General features: G+C 47.9%; 1 protein-coding gene across 7 annotated transcripts in view; it reads right to left on the reverse strand.

The window, feature by feature from the left end:
* Positions 1-18511, reverse strand: part of Aopep (aminopeptidase O (putative)) — a 348639-nt gene that overhangs the window by 27282 nt on the left and 302846 nt on the right. For 5 of the 7 annotated variants that reach the window (XM_052729078.1, XM_052729076.1, XM_052729077.1 and 2 more), the window contains 2 exons: positions 17021-17165; positions 13762-13963 (listed from right to left, as the gene is read on the reverse strand). In XM_052729078.1, the coding sequence (XP_052585038.1) occupies positions 17025-17165 (141 nt within the window). In that variant the 3' untranslated portion in view covers positions 13762-13963; positions 17021-17024. Of the gene's footprint in view, positions 1-13761; positions 13964-17020; positions 17166-18511 lie in introns of those variants that run through there. The other 2 variants (XM_052729075.1, XR_008215920.1) reach the window with 2 other exon arrangements.

Here is an 18511-nt window from a genome sequence, read left to right on the forward strand (position 1 = left end):
TATATAAGTAATAAGAAATATATTTGCTAAAGTAGTTCTAGAGTTTCCTTAAGGAGTATAAATAAGTAGATGTTATGTGAGTTTGTAAAAAAAGTGTAAATGTTGAATGTGAGTCTAAATGCTTTGCAAGGCAAAAAATGTTATATGTGAGTTTAAAAAGTGTAAATGTTAAGTGTGAGTCTATGCTTAATGTATATGATGAAAAAACCTGAGATACAGAAGTTACTGTCCTAGGAGACTGCAAAGCAGGCAGTCTGAGCAGTTTTCAAAAGCTCCAGAAGCCGCTAAGAAGCTAAGAATGGCGGATGCCAGAACCAGCACAAGGCATCCGCAGCTGAGATCCGTGGAAAATCGACGCAACACAGAAAAACCTGAGCTAACATCAAAAATGGTGTGGTTTAGAATATTACTGTAACTAAAAAGGTCTCCAGCTTGAGAATGAAAGTTGCAGATATGCTTGTTTTAACTAAAATTGTTAACTGCAAAAAGTTTTGGTTGAAAAACATCTCTTCATATTTTGAAGTGATAGTCCGATACCAGAATTTATTTCTTGTTTGAACTTTTTGAACTTAAAATGAGATAAAACTACAAAAAGATTTTGGTTGTGGATTTCTTCATATTTGGAAGGCTAGTACCAGAATTTATCATTTGAATTTTGGGACTTAAGAAATGAAATGAACAATAGAGATTTCATTGCAATGGGACAATTCATAGTAATGACCTAGGAACTGTTTGCTGGAATTGGGTTAAAAATGGAACTGTTTAAATGAAGAAATTTATTTCTACCTAGAATCAAGATGCAGTTTTGTGTATGCATATATGCTTTATTAATTGGTGATTCATGAATTGTTTTGTGGAACTGTTTATGTAAAAATGAAATTACTTACAGAACTGGTTTTGTGTTATAAATGGAACTGTTTAAATGGAAAAGTTTGGGTTTTCTAACTAGGCTTGAGATTTTGCTTAAATTATAAAGAAAAGGGGGAGAGTTAATATTCCTTAATCTAATTTCATGTCATGTTTTTGTTAGTAAGAAATGTCTATTAAGAGATTACTTGTAAAGAGTTTTATTAAGAAACTGCTTTTGGATGTTTTGCTAAGTTTTCAAAGTGTTAATGGTTAGATTGAGAAGATTGCTTTTCAATATGGGTTTGTAGGAATTGTATGAGTTTGGGTTCCTCTAACTAGGTTTGAGATTTTGTTTAAAAAATTATAAAGAAAAGGAGGAGTTATGAGATTGAATTATGTTTGCAGAAACCTATTGATATTAATGCACCCTGGTTTTGTGGAGTTAAGGAAATATTTAAGTTTGATGTGAATACATCGAAGTTTTTCCTATGTTCTGTTAGCAAGAAAATTCAAATGATTGAGATAAAGTTGTAAGACGGAGAAAATTGTTAACTATAAATAGCACCATATATGCTAATTCAAATGGTTCTGTTAAGAGTTTGCTTTGAGTTGTAAGACTGAGAGAATTGTGACTATGTATAGCAATATTTATGTTAACCTGTTAATGGTAATGATGAAGCTAAGGGATTCTTTAAGTTTGTAGTCACCTTAAGAGTTTTTGGTTTGGAAAGGGCTTGATGCAGCTAAGACTGCTGTAGTCACCTTGGACCTAATTCAAAAGAAAAATGCCATCTTTTTTTTTTTTTTTTTGAAAAATGCCATCTTTATCATCCTCTACTCCCATATTGGGAGGTGTAACAGCTATGGAGATTGCTGTAAGCCATTAATAGTTATTTTTTTTATATATTAAGAAAGGGGGTGCCGGGCGGTGGTGGCGCACGCCTTTAATCCCAGCACTCGGGAGGCAGAGGCAGGCGCATCTCTGTGAGTTCAAGGCCAGCCTGGTCTACAGCACGAGATCCAGGAAAGGCGCAAAGCTACACAGAGAAACCCTGTCTTGAAAAACCAAAAAAAAAAAAAAAAAAAAAAAAAAAAAAAAAAAAAAAAAAAAGAAAGGGGGACCTGTGGGAGCCCGTTCTCGGGTTCCTCGTGGCTTTACCCAGCAGGTCCGCATAGAGGATGATTAGACCACGGGCCTGAGTGCAGGTGTCTGAGATGGTCTGCACTTGGCTGTGCTGGGGGAGGAGGTCTTTTGCTCCACCCCTTGGTGTCTCTATAAAAACCCTGGGGCAGAGACAGTCGGGGCCCGTTGGAATAGGTTCCAGGCCCTCTCGAGGCTATCCTTTATTTTTTATCTGTTTATCTCCGCGATATTTTCCGCAATAAATCCTTCTATCTAATATTTCCTGCTGCTCGCACTTAAGAAAACTCTGGGGAACTGTGGGGGTGGTTGGGTAAATGCCCCACAAGGAACATGAATGAATGAACAGTATGTGCTTCCCTCTTTTTTTCTCTCCCTTTACAACCAGAATGTGGTGCTGCTCCTAGTTGGATACTGAATTTTAACATGAAGTCTTCATGTTTTATGAAAACATAAGCCATTAATCATCACAAAGCTACTTCACAGCCCCCAGTCAAAAGACAAAATACGCATTTAAAAACCAGGCCCACCATTGTTCCAACCACCAGGCAAGATGAACCCCCTCCTCATGATCCATTTTCCCCTAACCCTTTTGGGCACACACCTTATACACCCCACATATGGGTGGGAAATGTGTGCTGTGATACTGATAGCATTATACCTTTCTGTAGAAATGACTGAAAGTCTGTCTTCTGGTGGTCCACACACAGCATGAAGTCTACAGGGGTCAGTCCACTAGGACTCCTTTGTAAGCAATAGAAAAGGAAATGGTATATAAAGTCAACAGAGTATGGTGTAGGTGTGCCTGCCCTACCAACCTGCAGGATGGCTATGAAGCTCTAGTTCAGGCCCATTGCACAAGGCTGTGGCAAGGACAAGGGCCTGGTGCCTGCTCCTTTTAGACAGTTCCTGCTTTCAAGCTTGTGACAGGAAGGCAGGTCCTGAGCTGACACCACAGCTGAGGCCTAGAATACAGGAGGGTCTACAGCTAGGGAGGCTCCCATGGCTCTCCCAGACCCAGGAAACAGCCCAACGGCTCAGAAGGATGGGCAGAGGGGATGTGGGCAAGAAGTCCCTCTCAAATGAGGTATAACCAGTATTGTGGGTTGCCATGTTTTTCTGTAGGGCTGTGCTAGAAGCACCCCATCTCAATGTTGTGGACCAACACGTCCAGACATCCAAATGCCACACTTGGCAGGGGACCACAGCTGTGAGCAGGTGGCTCAATGTGATATTTTGTTTGTGATCTAACAAAGCTTGCCTGGAGATCAGAGTGTGGAGCTAGCCACTAGAGGCCAGGCAGTGGTGGCTCACACCTTTAATCCCAGCACTTGGAATCTCATGCCTTTGATCCCAGTACTTGGGAGGCACATGCCTTTAATCCCAGCACTAGGGAGGTGGAGACAGGAATATAAGGGGGGAGGAGACAGGAGCTCAGCCCCTTTTTCAGTCCGAGTCATCGTGGAGGTAGGAGGTGACCTTGGCTGGCTCCTTTACTTCTCTGATCTTTTAGCATTTACTCCTATATCTGACTCCGGGTTTTTATTCTTAAGACCAATTAGAATTTTTGTTACAGCTCATCCTGAAAGATGTCCTGCCTTAGAGGCAGAAATTAGGTCTAGTAGATGCAGTAAGTAGAATTAGACAACCTGAGTCCAAAATACATGTGGAAGAATGAGCTTCCAGGGAGGGCCAGAAAGTTCTGGAAACAATGAAGTATTCCACACATTGCCCTGCATCCACATGCCCCACTCACAGAAGGCAAGTTTTTGTTGAGCAAGTAAATGGGTTAAGCATTGAGGATTAGGGAACCATACCTGCCAAGGTTGCCAGTGTCCTCCTGTGGCTCCCACCACCAGCCAGTTCTCAGGCTTCATGACTTGACCCATAGGTGGGTTGCGGCTCACCATATACTGGGATGACATCTTCCCAAGACTGGTGATACATGGTGCCTTCTCCCTACTCACCATGGTTCCTCCCATCTCCTATCCCTTTCCTGCCTATTCATGTCCTCTCCTTGCAGACAGTCACATCTTACCCTAGACCATACCTGAACATTCCTACCTACTGCTGGCACTCACTCTGCAGTTCTAGCCCAAGGCCACCATTCTGTCTTGCCCTGTCCCATGTTCCCTCCAGCAGGGAATCTGATTACTTCTGCCTGTCACTGCCTTGGTGTACATACCCTCATCTCCTATATAGCAGAGATTCAGCACATTGCAGAGGCACTTCAGCCAGTAGGCAAGAGGTTCTAGGAACTCCATGGGGACCCTAATTCATGGATCAAATAAACATTAAGGAATGCAGGCCAGCATCTTCCCCTGGAATCAGCATTCACTGGATGCCTTAATCTTATGGACATTTTGCTGTGAGGTAAGGAAAAGGGAGCACTGCCTGGAGGTGGTAATGCATCCCTGAAAAGGGTGAAAATACACAATAAACTGAGTGTTTCCTGGATCTGGTAACTTTCCAAATAGCACTGGGACAAAACACAGAGCAGAAGCAACCTCAGGGAAGGAGGATTCACAGTTGAGAGGGAGTTGTCCATCACCGCAGGTTAGGAATGCTGGCTAGGACAGCTTTCTGTTGTGGTGGGAACCTGTATGGAGTTCTTCCACAGGGTGCCAGGAAAAGGGTACGGGCAGAACCTGCCCTGTGGCCTCACTTTAGAAGCCATGCGTCCCTCCATCCCAAAGGTTCCAGCAGCTGGGGATCAAGTTGTTCAAATGGATTAGCCTGTGGGGGACAGTTCTCATTCAAACAGGACACTCACCTGCTCAGAGTCTGCAGTGTTCTGGACTTTTTCTGGGAACTTGTGCTTTTTGGACTGATTTTCAGGCTTTTACACAAACCCTGCCCACAGTGCCTGGCCTCGAACACTGCCTGTCCTTGCCTAGAGCTCCAGGTTAAAGCTCTAAGGGGTTCTCCAGTTCTGTGCGAGGAAGGGAAAAGGAAAGGAGGTGGGGAATAGCCCAGGGCTCCAGCCATGTCGTCTGCAGACCTACAAGCAGCCTGTGTTATGTCTCTGTCAGCTGTGTCTGAGCTGGGAAGGTGGAAGGGTGTCTGCTCTACAGATGACAGAAAACCAAAAACCACAGAAGACTGGAAAAACTGGCTGCTCACATAAACAAAACAAAGCCTCCCGAGTACAAACAACCACCTGGAAAAGCATGTGCCACACATGACCAAAAATCACTTCTCTACCCAGTGGTGAAGTGATCCTAGCAGTCTGGAGGCAGAGGCAGGCAGATCTGAGTTTGAGGCCAGCCTGGTCTACAGAGTTAGTTCCAGGACAGCCAGGGCTACATAGAGAAACATGGTCTCAAAAAAGCAAGCCAACAAAAACAATCACTTCTCTAAATTTGAAACTTCTTTTTTTTTATTTATTTATTTATTATGTATACAGCATGTATGACTGCAGGTCAGAAGAGGGCACCAGATCTCATTACAGATGGTTGTGAGCCACCATGTGGTTGCTGGGAATTGAACTCAGGACCTCTAGAAGAGCAGTCAGTGCTCTTAACCTCTGAGCTATCTCTCCAGCCCTAAATTTGAAACTTCTTAGACAAATCAGTAAGAAATGGCCACCAACCCAATAGACTCTGAAAAAGCACAAGACACTGAGTCCGAGGGGACAATACAAATGGCTTCTAGAGACACTGGAAAGGGTACTTACCATAATGTTAAGAAATGCAAGCAAGCAAGTACAATTTCAACTACATAGTGTGCTGGAGGTCTGCAGAAAGGCTCTGACAGGCAGGGAGTGCAGACAGGAACTTCCTTTGTGGACTACAGGGCCATGTGCTAAACTTTTGACTGTCCATGTCCTACAAACAGCATGGTTAACAGTTACCACATCCAGAATCCACCTATGGATACTTGCCCCAAAGAAAATAAGGTGGACATTCAGGTGGCATCTGTGCACCTGTGTCCACCAGCTGATGACTGGGGTAATAAAGTGTGCTGCATACAAATGGCAGAGCGTCGGTCGGCTTTACCAAAGGGACGGCTTTTGAGATGGCTCGGCAGGTCAAAGCACTACCTGCCTGGCGACTTGAGCATCACCCTAGAGCCCACACAAAGGTAGCAGAGACCCAAGACTACTTAGTTGTCCTCTGATCTCATCACCCGCAACATCTTACACACATGCATGATAATTATAAATACAAATTTTAAAATTAAAATGAAATTCTCAGATTACGCTAAGCTATGCCATCCAGCCAGATGTAAAAGGACATTGTAAAATTCACACACCATCCCTAGAACAGAAAACCTCACGATAACAGTCTAGTGGTGCCACCCCCAGGGAATTGGGAGAGCAGAGATGGGTTAGTGTCTGATGGGTACAAAAGATTCCATTTGGGAAAAGAAAGTTTAAAATACAGGTTGTGGTCGTCACACAGCGATGAGACACAGCACTGATGTTGCTCTCAAAACACCAGAGCAGTGAATTCTTTTTTTTTTAATTTTTATTGTTAAGAGATTTTCTATTTTACATACCAATCACAGATTCCCCTCTCCTCCCTCCTCCCACCGCCCAACCTTCACCCCCCCAACCCACTCCCCATTCCCACCTCCTCCAAGGCAAGGTCTCCCATGGGAGTCAGCAGAGCCTGGTACATTCAGTTAAGGCAGGTCCAGGCCCCTCTTCCCTGCACCAAGGCTGCTCAAAGTGTCCTACCATAGGCACTGGCCTCCAAAAAGCCGGCTCATGCATCAGGGACGGGTCCTAATCCCACTACCTGGGGCCCCCCTAAACAGTTCAAGCTAAACAACTGTCTCGCCTATCCAGAGGACCTAGTCTAGTACCATAGGGGATTCTCAGATATTGGTCCACAGTTCATGCGTTTCCACTAATTTGGCTGGTCATCTCTGTACATTTTCCCATCATGATCTCGATGTCCCTTGCTCATAGAATGCCTCCTCTCTCTCATTGATTGGACTCCTGGAGCTTGGCCTGGCACCTGGCCGTGGATCTCCAGAGCAGTGAATTCTATGCTGTGAATATTTTACCACAATAAAACCACTAAAATCTAAGCTATAGTTGTCTTCCCTGTAATACATACTTGCTTTGGGTATCCCCTTTCCCACTTCACACAACCTGGATTTCAATGACAGGAACATCTGGAGTGCCCTCAGGTGCTAGTACCTGAGCATACACAGACCAGCCAGGGTTATGTGGTGTGGCTAACCTTGAGGGAATGCCCTGGCTAAGTGAGGTAAGCAAAGAGGTTAGGAGGAAAGCACTCCCGAGGCCTGGCTCTGTTGCCGTAATTTCACATGAATTAACTCCTCCAGGTTAGTGTGTGCTAACAGATGAACAGCTGTTTCTGCCCAGTTACAGAAGAGACTAGTGATTGTGATGAAAAAGGACACTGACAACAGTGCATACATGAACCAAATGTGTCTACTGCATGAAAAAAACCCAACTGTATACAGTTGTCCTGTGTCCACGGATTCTTTATTCAAGGAGTCTACCAACCACAATGGAAACTCTTTGAAAGAATGTGTTGATTAACCTCATTCAAACTTCTTTTTCCTTTTTGCTCCCACTTAACACAACATATCAACTATTTGCAGTTCACATTGTCTCATGCAAGTAGCCTAGAGATGGTTTAGGTGTGAGGGAAGGCAGGGGATGCACTGTGAAATCCAGATGTGGTGGTGCATGTCTGGAGGTAGGAGGATCTGAAGGCCAAGGTGACCCTCAGCTACCCAGTAAGCCTAGGGTGTGTGTGTGTGTGTGTGTGTGTGTGTGTGTGTGTGTGTGTGTGCGCGCGTGCGTGTATAATGGCTGTGTAGTCTGATAATGTGAACATGACACCATCTTCTATACAGACTTGAGCATCACAGACTTTGGAATTTGTGGAGGGCCCCAAACCAACCCCTCAAGGATACTACATGGCTGCTGTGAGGCAGGGTGCTTGTCTGTGTGCTTGCTGGACCATGGTGGAGATGTCTCTGTCGGGGGTAAACACAGGAATGAGTGTTTGGCTGAGGCAGAGACCAGGTAAAAAGGGAGAAAGCTGTTCAGTTTTCAAAGTTTCTGCTAGTGTGCATGTGTGATCTGTGGAGAAAGAAATGGGAGAAGGGAGGCAATGAAGGAAAAGAGGGAGGAGGAGGAAGGACGGAGGAAGGCTGTAGTCTCCTGTACATGAAGACAGCTTCTTGCTTGATTTAGGAGGGGTTTTGCCAAACAGTGCTGAATGAAACAGGCCAAACACCATCTGCGACTTTAAAGGAGACATCTGCCTTCCCTGTGCCTTAGTCAGCAGGGTGGCACTTTTACTGCTTTTCCCCAGTACTTACAGTTCAGCATCTGAATAGAATTTTCTAGTTAAGTACTCTCTGTAGTTGGAGCCATGTGCTCTGACATGCATCCTGAGGACTTGGGCTCTATCTGCCATGTGCCCAGCCTTTGCATAGTCACCATCCTACTCTACAAAGTGCCCCTGCCCCAGGTGTGCCTAGACCTTCACCTCTGTACCCGTCTCTTCCTGAACAGAGTAAAACAGGTAAAATCACAACTACAATTCTTTACCATTAAATCACTATTGATTTTTATAATTCAACATCACCACTACCCAAAGCTTCCCACCCCTGGCCAAACCTCACAGCTGTCTCCATCCTTCACAGGTCATAGTGCCAAGTGTCCAGAGATTTCAACACTGAAGTCTGAAGTGAGGAATGAGATGAGACTGTGTTCGCCCTGGTGGCTTTGCTCCCTCCAGCCTTTCAAAGCCTGAAGTTCCACCCAGTTTAGAAGGCTACACTTCTCCCACTGGTTATTCCATCTGAACAGTGGGCAGCAAGAGAGGACCTACCAGAGTGCAAAAGAATTTTCTGGAACTTGGGACCCTGGTTGATACAATTAGGAGTGGTTGCGGCAGTCTGCACTGCCACCCCACAGGCACAGCAGCACACACTGGACCCAAAAGGGGTGTTGAAAGAAATTACAGACAAGGCAAGATGATGACAAAGTTCGCTTCAGAAATCAGAAGCCGCCAACGGTGGTGGTGCACTCCTTTAATCCCAGCAGAGGCAGGCAGATCTCTATGCGTTTGAGACCAGCCTGGTCTACAGAGCGAGTTCCAGGATAGCCAAGGCTACACAGAGAAACCCTATCTTGAAAAACCAAAAATGAAGAAAAAGAAGAAATCAGAACCCAAAGGGAACACACCCACTTGATTGCACATCCACACGCAGCTACAATAAACCATGTGTCTAGATAGAACATGGCCTGGGCTGTCACCTCCCTAGTGGACAGCCTTCCTAGAATGCCAGGGAATAGATGGTCTCCGTTAGGGATTCCCTAGCCTCCCTGGTTCTCCATCCTGCCAGTGGCTAGGTAAGGTTGCTACAGAGACAGGAGATACTAGGTGGACCCAGGATAGGTGGGAGAGGTCTAGTACCCATCCCTGTTTAGTCCTTGGAGTCCTTGGAGTTCAGAAATTAACCCAAGCCTATTTCATCTCATGGTACTGAAATGACCAGGTTTGATTTTATGAGCCGTCTGCAGAGGAAGGGTCTTATATCTCCAACCCACGCTTGCACACATGCATACCCTGCCATGCCAGGTTTTAAGGGCCATCATCAGTTGCTGAGGCCACATTATGGTGACTATGTTCTCTAGCTTCGTTTGTCTCTGGGGCTTCCTTGAAAACAAGGAGTATGGGCACACTCATCTGGCTCAACCTCCAAGGCAAGGCTTCTTTCTCTGGCCAGTCTTCCCACATGGGGTTAGAGGGGCTTGGCTGGGCTGCTGGACACACACCAGCACCAAGGGGCAAGGTTCTTGGCAGCCCACACTGTCCTGGGAAACTTCCCCGGCTTGCATATGGTCATCTTCCTCCTTTTCATACGGTCTGGTTATTGGACTGGAAGAGAACAGCCTTATGAGTCCATCAATCTCTCAGACAGCACCAATGGGTGGGAAGGAGCCATAAAAACCTTGCCCTGAATAGCGGGACTGCTGCTACTCCCTCTCACCTCGTAAACCCCACAGATCCGGCCAGGGGGGCTGAGTTCACCATGGCTGGGTTGAGTTCACACCCATGAGACTACTTTCTGCAACCTTCCTTGAGAGGATGAGGCAGTTCCCAACCCCCAGCCCTGGGACCCTCAGAGCTGTGATGGGCTAGGCCACTCCAGGGGCTCTCTCTCTAGCTTGATGGCTCTTTTGAGTATGGTGGCTCAGACTGAAATGCCCCAAGGAGGGAGTGTTCCAAGGGGCTGGCTAACCACCAAGCTTTTGGAACCACTGCTAAGCCCCAGTGAGGCGTCTGGGCAGCATCCCTGTACCTTGGGAATGGGTATGGCAGCCCAACTACCCAGGGAGCAGGCCAGCCAAGATCACAAGCCCAGCACCCAGGTCCGCTTGGGAAACATGGCTGCGGCAGGCAGGCAGGCTGTGCTCCCCCACTGGCTGGCTCCGTCTACAACCCACTTGGTGGCCAGCTGGATTGGAGCATGAAGCCTGCATATGACTCCTTCAGGTCCCAAGCTCCCGAGTACTGCTTCCTGTTGCTTTGGGGAGGACAGCTGTGGCAGAGGTAACGCTGTGGAGAACAGAGGTCCCTATGTGCACCTCACAGCAGCCTTGCTGACTGCTCACTGGGCTTGTGTGGCCATGTCCTGCTGAACCATGTCGGGAGAGAAGCTGGTAGGAGCTTGGCTCTTGTGTGAAATGGATCCTGCAGAACCTTCTCTTCGTTTTAAGGGGATGGCTTAAGCTTAGGAACATTTGCTATTTCTGGTTTCTACCCCAGGGGCATTCCATGACATTTCTGCTCACCATGAGCAAGGATGACTTGTTAGGGTATAGATTATTTCATTCTTTTGATGTGAAATTCCATTAAAAATGAATGCTTTAAAATCCTCTAATTCTACAGGAGCCTCTGAGACAAAGAACCTGGAGTCCTTTCTGAGACTGTTACTCAACCCCACTCTTCCCTTCCTTAAGTCCAGTCAGAATTCCCAGTACCTCTCCCTTGGCGGCTGCCCAAAGCCCCATAGACAGGGTAGCGAGAGCCACTATGGGTGGTGAGCTACCAGCCAGCCAGCCTGACTCACTGAGGCTCGCTTCTCCTCCACAAACCAGGGTGTGGTGAGGACAAACAGCTGCCTTTCTAGGCCAGGTTCAGGATATATGTACAGCGACAACACACAGTGGGGCCACTGCTGTCTTCTCCCCATGCAGGGAACCATGGCCCAGGGGTCAGCATCACTGGATCCAGATGGACACCTTCCTGCTCCTTGAACTGGGTAGAACCTTGTCTTGGTACTGGCCACACGTTATTGAGGCATGTTCTAATCCATGTTGGAAGTATCTGCAGATGACACTGGTTTAAAGTACTCATGTGGAGATGAGATGGTGTGACTGTTAGGCTGCCTAGCTCCTGGGGGGCCAGGGGGCCAGGGGGCCAGGTCAGGGATGGAAGGAGGCCATTTTCTGGTGGTCTCTGTAAGGACAGGCTGGCCCAGCTCTGGCCTGTTGTTCTCTAGTGTTGGGCATCTGCTTGGCAATCAAGGGGACAGTGTTTGGTGACAAGTAGAAGAGGCACTATTCCCACCCACCTCTTGGCAGTGATCCTCCCAAGGATCACCCTGTCCCAGCCCCTCTGCCTACGGCAGGCATCAACCTGTTGGCAAAGTGGTTTGTTCCTGTCAGGCTGTATCTTACCCTTTGCCTAAGAGTGAGAAGCTGGAATCTTCAGCAAGAACCTAAGTGACTCTTTGGGGCCCATGTTTCAAACCTGAGGTACAAGGAGAAAACCCTGGGTTCCTCCAGGAACTGGCTGAAGTGAGGTTGGAAAATGACATGGAAATAGTGCCAGCAACAAGTGTGCCTGACCATCGGGCACAGCTCTGTCCTTTCCACACTTGTGCAGCAGACTCAAGTTCAGACTTCCGAGTCTTGCAACACAGGCTCAGCCTCACATCCGAGCAGTGGGAAGGAGGGTTCCAAACCCTTGCCGCTGAGGAGTAAGGCAAGACATTCCTGGGAGTGCTTGGACACCAAACGCTTTGAAGACCAAGAGCTACACACTGTGGCACATAGCAAACACTGACCGAGGAACCTAGTCCACATCTTACCTGTGATTTCACTCTGCCCACATCTGACTTGAGGCAGGAGCCTGGGGTGACTGTCCACATCCTTGCTCCACCAGCAATCCATTCATCAAATGGACCATATGCTGTAGAGAAAGCTCCTCCCTGGATGAGGAACCTCTGTGGAGGTGTCAAGCCCCCCTGGACATTTTCTCACTCAAACCCTGATATACAGCCTATTGACAGAGGTTAACAATGCAGTGCTCTGGGTACTGTGAAGTCAGGTAACTCATGAAAGAATGGAGAGAGTACCCTTCTTGACTCCAGAGGTTTCAGCCAAATGAGGGAAGCCTTCCGAGCCTCTAGTGCAGTTATAGGAGGCAGGAGCTGTGCCTACTTTGGGGAATAAACTTGTTCTGCGTCTGGCCAGAGGTGGCAAAGGCCAGCTCTACAACAGATCCTCCACCAAATTTGTGACACAGGCATCCAGTTCCAGCGAGGCCTCCACTGACCTGAAGCCCATTGGCAAGAACCCAAGCAGTCGAGGGGCCTAGCCCCCTGACAAAATTCCACCTCTGCTCTACGTTAGTGGTTCCTAAGGAAGTCAAAGAATAAAACCAGACTAAACCAGTGCTTGGCTGGCCACCCCTAGTTCACTGGAGGTAGGGGATGCTGAGGCTCTCACAGAGGGGCCTTACAGGGTGTGTGGTCTCCGTTCCACCTCTAAACAAGCCCAAAGTGCTTCTGAGTACCAGGGAGCCACAGATTCGGCCGTTTATTTCAAGGCTTCACAGAAAGCAGTGTAATATCAAGTCAGATTGAACACATTTTGATTCTTCTACAGTCACAATATACAAAGCGGATAACCATCTGCAAGTCCTCCGTAACCATCCACAACGCAGGCACTGGTATGACCCAGGCTCTCAAGACCAAGGATTCTTTGCCAATGCTTTTCTCAGTCTGTCCTAGAGCGTCCTCACCCAGCAGGCCTGAATGCAGAACCCAGCCAGGCAATAGAATGTTCCTTCCAGTTCCTTTTCATATGGCTCAACCTTGTCCAGGCAAATGTGACTGTACCCATGGCACTCTCAAGCATCTTTCTCTGGACAGAAACTGGAAGCTTCTTAGAGCTTGTTCTATATGTTAATATTCAAAGGGAAGAAAAAAATGGTCTCACCAGAGACTCCCATAGTATCAGACTGGCCGAGACTCCACATTTTGGACGAGAGTTGAGTCCCACACCACATTAATTCCTTTTACTTTCAGCTTTTTCAGAATTAACAACACCTGGAGGTCTCCCCAGGATTTGGGGGTAGAAAAGGAGAGAACGTGTGGAAAGTGCCTATTCTGACACATGCTCTTCCTTGCTTTTAAGCAGCATCAAGTTCAGAAGCAAACAGGAATACCAGCAAATCCGATACTTTATTAAGACATCTTAGGCTTTTCTGCATTTTCAAAAACAGAAAGGTTCTATTGACTGAACACATCAAAAGGACTCTTCAGAATCCTTGGGGACCAGCCATGGGAGGTGTCACATGATGCTGTCATCTCAGACCACGGCAGCTAGTTTTTGCAATCACAGGAAGCAGGCAGCCAGTTCTCCATCTGCCTAGGGGAGGGTATCCTTCATTCTTTGAACAACTGCCTTAAAGTCACAGCTCAATTCCAGTGTTAGACCCAGTCTCTCCAGGACTGGGAACAAAGGCAGCTGCCAGGTGCAACAGTTTACAAGGCTCCGCCTTTTATATATGCCACGGGAGTCCAGTCTCTGGGAAACAGAAGACCGAGATTCGAGTGACTGCTGCTGTGGGCTGATGGCTTTAGCAGCCACATAATCCTCCTTTGATGTCCAGGGTCAGTGCAGTCCTGGCCCCACCAGGGATAGGAGGAGGCATATGAAAGAGAGTCTCACTGTGATCTATCCTGTGAAGAAAACAGCAATAAAATTTATTACCCAGTCACCACAGTCATTCCTCTCAGGAGTTCCTCCCGGCTTCTGCCCTCCACTTGAGAAGGAACTTTCATGGGAGGACAGGGACAAAACTGAAGCCACATTTCACAATCCCAAGCCTAGGGTGCACAGTCACACCAGAGGCCACACAAGGGCTGTGAAGCCCAGAGAGGTTCAATGACAAGGTGGCTACAGAAAGAGCCCTTCAGGCAGGCGTCCTCACTGCTTCAGAAGGCTCAGCTCAGCAGATGACAGGGTACACTCTGCCTCAACCACAGGGCAAATGCTTGACTTCTGCTCTATCTGCGTTCAGAGCAAGAATGCAATCTTTCCAGGACTCCTTCTGCATTCTTCACGTCCCCACCCCAGGAGCACATACAGAGGGATACCACTGCTCTCCAGGTCTGGCACCAGACACTCAGGCCCTTCATCTTCTTGTCCTTGGGAGGCCCGCCTCAGGCACCTACGGATGGGTAGGCTTTTTGCTCAAGGGCTCCACTCCTGTTCCTGCTGAACTGAGCCAGTGTGTGAAATGAGAACTGATATCAGCTCAGTAGGCACCGGAGGGCGGGTCCAATCACGGCTGGGCAGTGCCTCCTGGTGTGCCCTCGGCATCATCCTGCCAGCGACTGTGGAGACATGGAAACCTGGACTGCAAATACAAGAGAAAGTTCACCACGCCCAGCAGGATCAACAGAACCCTCCCTCACGTGTGGCACTGGCTGAGACATGTCTGACTCAACTTTTGTTATGCATCTGGATTTAGTTTTCTGTGACTTCTAAGATATTTGACGTAACAGTGAACTACTCAGTGGATATGTATTCTCTGTAGACACACTTAAGGGTGGTCTCAACACACTGTTTTCACTCTTGACAACACACCCTTGGGTCAGGCTGGTCTCTCCTCCTCTGGAATCTGGCTCCACACCAAGCTGACCACCAGCTGTGGCCACACCTGGCAGCAGTGGCCTCTGCCCGGCAGCTGCAACTTAACTGGCCCCATCTCACCTTCTCTTCAGGTGCAGAACTTAGCCACTGTGAACAAAGCGGAAAACAGTCACTGTTCACCAATCAGCTAAGCTCTGCACCTTGTTAGAGAGGTCATCGCCGGCCATAATTAAAGGGCTGGTGAGCATCTTCGAAGGTTGTTGGCTTCTTTTGTTTCCAAAGAGCCACAAGGCGCAGCTGTTCTCCAAACTGCAGAGAGAAAGTAGCCACGGTTCTGCAGAAGCAGCCAAGGTCATGGTTGCGTGGTAATCCCTGGCAATGTGATTTTAATCTCAAGTCACAAATCAGCATGCCAGGAACCCAAGCAGCCAGAGCAGTTGAGGGCAGCGCCATGCCCTACCACTCCCATCCACAGGCTCTGGGCGTCCTCCTCCACACTGCCTCTGAGCCCACCACACTAGCAGTGTAGACTGCTGCTGTTAGCTGCGTGATGAATACCTCAGGGACCATCCTTGCTCTGAGTATGTGGCCTTTAACTATGCGGATACAGCCTGTCCTCAAACTGCAGATTCCGAATGGCCTGGGATTCTCTGAGTCTTTCAGATGAGGAAGCACTTCTCTGACAGAGGGTGTGATATGCAGGGAATATCTCTCATTCCCATCCACATAGGTCTCCAGGGCTGCTGTGACCAAGCATTCAGCTGGAGGGGCTGGGGGACAGCAGAGAGAGTTCATAGGGGAGCTAGGAAGTTGAGGATTGGTGACATCTCCTTTGTCTGCTCGGGGGCCAAAAAAAAAAAAAAAAAAAAAAAAAAAAAAATCACAATGAAGAGGCACCAGAACCACCGTGTGACTCTGGTTCTCCAAAAGTGAAGAGAATATGAAGAGGGAACAGTTGCCTCACTGTGATTTTCACACACCACATATACAACTCTCCCTGAGTCTGTTAAAGGTTTCCAGGGAAATGCCTGCAGGAGGCAGGTAGAGAGGTGCCCCAACTGCTCCTGCCTTGCACAGGTCACCTCCACAGTCACCTCCACAGCTCGTGGAGTGCAGGCTCAGCAGGCTGTACAGTCACGCTCTGCACCCCACTGCACCCTACTGTCTCCAAGCCTGGCTGTGGTGGTCCCCACCTCTTCTGCAAGAACATGGTTGTGCTTCAGGAAACATGTTTTCCCTTCATAATCATAGTTCTTTCAGATAAATAAAATACTCGAGCACATTACACAGAAGTGGGCTTTGCAAATGTGAAAATGTGAATTAAATGTCAACAATGGGTTAAGACTGGCAACACAACTCTAAATATTCATTAATTAGAAATCACAGAGCACAGAGTAACACAAACAATGATTGAGATCTGATTCAAAATTTAAAAAAATACACAAAAGTAGACATCACATCATGTACCCGCCATGGAGAAACTTTGAGAAGATGTGGAAACGATAACTTATGACTGTGAGAGACACATACTGACCCATACTTCTGCTTACAGAACTTTAAGCTTAGTGGCTGAATGACACACTAGGCTGCAGAGGAGGCAAGTCACACATAAGGCCCTGGGAGCTAGGGTAAATCCTGCTCTAGCAGGAGACGGAAACAGACATGCCCTTAGGGCGCAGTGTCGTGGAGCGGGGAGAGGACACACCTGCTGCCTACCTCACCAAGTGTCACTGAGTAGGCAGGAATACTCTTGCTGCCTACTTCACAGGTCAGGGGGACAGGGGCAAAGGAGGTTCAGGGTTACAAGGCCCAGGAGAGATGCCTGCATGTAGAAGCTTGGAGCAGAGCAGTGTGGCTGCAGGACCGTCTGTTGACCTTGACCCCGAAGCCTGCGGATCTGTGTGAGACCCACAGTGGCCAAAGCATTGCCAGAGGGGCCATTGTGCCTTCAGGAGGACACCTCTGTTTCACACCCATAGTTCCAGAAGATAAATGAGGTGGCTCCAGGGATCCTGAGCCTTCCTGTCCCCAAGACCCTTTGGCAGTCCTTACAAGGACTTCTGGTGCTGTGGTGGCCTTGGCTCATCATGTGGCTTACAAATTGACTTGGATGGTCAGGAAAAGAAAGGAAAGAGAATTACCTCTTTAGAACAGCATTTCGGACACCACCTGGGCTGAGGCTCTGTCCATGTGTTCCTTCACCAGCTCAAAACACCTGTGGGCAAGCTGCTGCTGCCTGGCATCCTCGCTTACCATCAACTCCCCATATAGGTATACGCCCATGGCCTGCAGGGCACGGAGGCCAGAAAAGAATGGGAAAGGGTAAGGAGGCTGCACACACATTTACGGGGCATACTTGTACTTGCTTTACACAAGCTGGTCTAAAAACACAAACGAGAGAAAGGAAATGCCGTGCAGCTGACTGGCTGCGGTCTGCGGTTTCTACTTTGTCTCCTCTTTGTCCTCATCAACTCTGTGGTGGCACAGGCCTTTAATCTCAGCACTGGTAAGCAGACCAGGCAGATCTCTGTGTGTTCAAGGCCAGCCTGGTCTATGTAGCGAGTTCTAAACCAGCCAGAGTCACATGATGACCCCCTATCTCATCCCCCTCCCCAAACGTACACACACACCAAACAAACACCAAAAAGTCAACAACAGAAACATGTAATTTTATTGATTCTGTCACTCTGATGCTGAGTGACAAGCTGTCCCACAGTACCTACTTTCAGGGACACTCTGGGCAGAGACAGAGCTCTCCAAAAGGTCACTATGGAAAACCCTGCATCTGTCAGGTCAGTGCATCCCAAAGGGCAGCTGGCATGAACTCGTTCACCAAGCCTGTCACCTACCAGGCCACAGAGACCACATGGTCCACAGCAGTGCAGGCAGGGCAGATGTTGTCACTTTGGCCCAGCCCGGCCACTCCTCACCACCAGGTCCCAAAACATCAGACACTGGCTCTTCTGCTTTGAAAACAATGCTACAAAGGCTTGAATTTACACTGTGCCAACACTAAAAACAGGCAATTATGTTCTGCAAGACCAAGAGTTCTGCCTGCTTTCTTGTTCGATGGAGCTTCCCAAGGGCTACATTCTGCTTCAAATTCAAAGGACTTCAAAGGCAGCACGGGATAAAACTCAGCAGTGGCTTCCGAAGTGCTTTCCTGCTAGGCTGAGGCATGGAGGTCCCTCCCTGTGCAGTGGACAGCATGGCTGCCATCCACTGAGCTGCTCTTAGCTCTGTTCTGTCTGCTTTCTCAAACACCTTTCTATTTTTTTTAATATTTATTTTTTATATACATTGGGGTTTTGCCTGCATATGTCTGTGTGGGGATGCCAGATCCCCTGGTTGTGAACTGCCATGTGGGTGCTGGGAATTGAACCTGGGTCCTTTGGAAGAGCAGCCAGTGCCCTTAACCGCTGAGCCATCTCCCAACCCCAGCTTCCCCTCAAACACCTCTTTCACCATTGTGCAAATGTGACATTTCTGCTATAACAAAGCCACATCCCTTTCTTTATGGGAATAACCAGCCCTCACTTTGCTGACTGCCTCTGTCCTCAGACCCTGTCAAAAGTCCTTTTGTCTACCCCACCCCTACTCTCCACCCTACTCAAAGTGGCTCTAGCCCATCA

The sequence above is a fragment of the Peromyscus californicus genome, unplaced genomic scaffold (assembly GCF_007827085.1).
Source record: "Peromyscus californicus insignis strain IS unplaced genomic scaffold, ASM782708v3 Scaffold_8__1_contigs__length_139910024, whole genome shotgun sequence".
NCBI classification, from domain to species: Eukaryota; Metazoa; Chordata; class Mammalia; order Rodentia; family Cricetidae; genus Peromyscus; species Peromyscus californicus.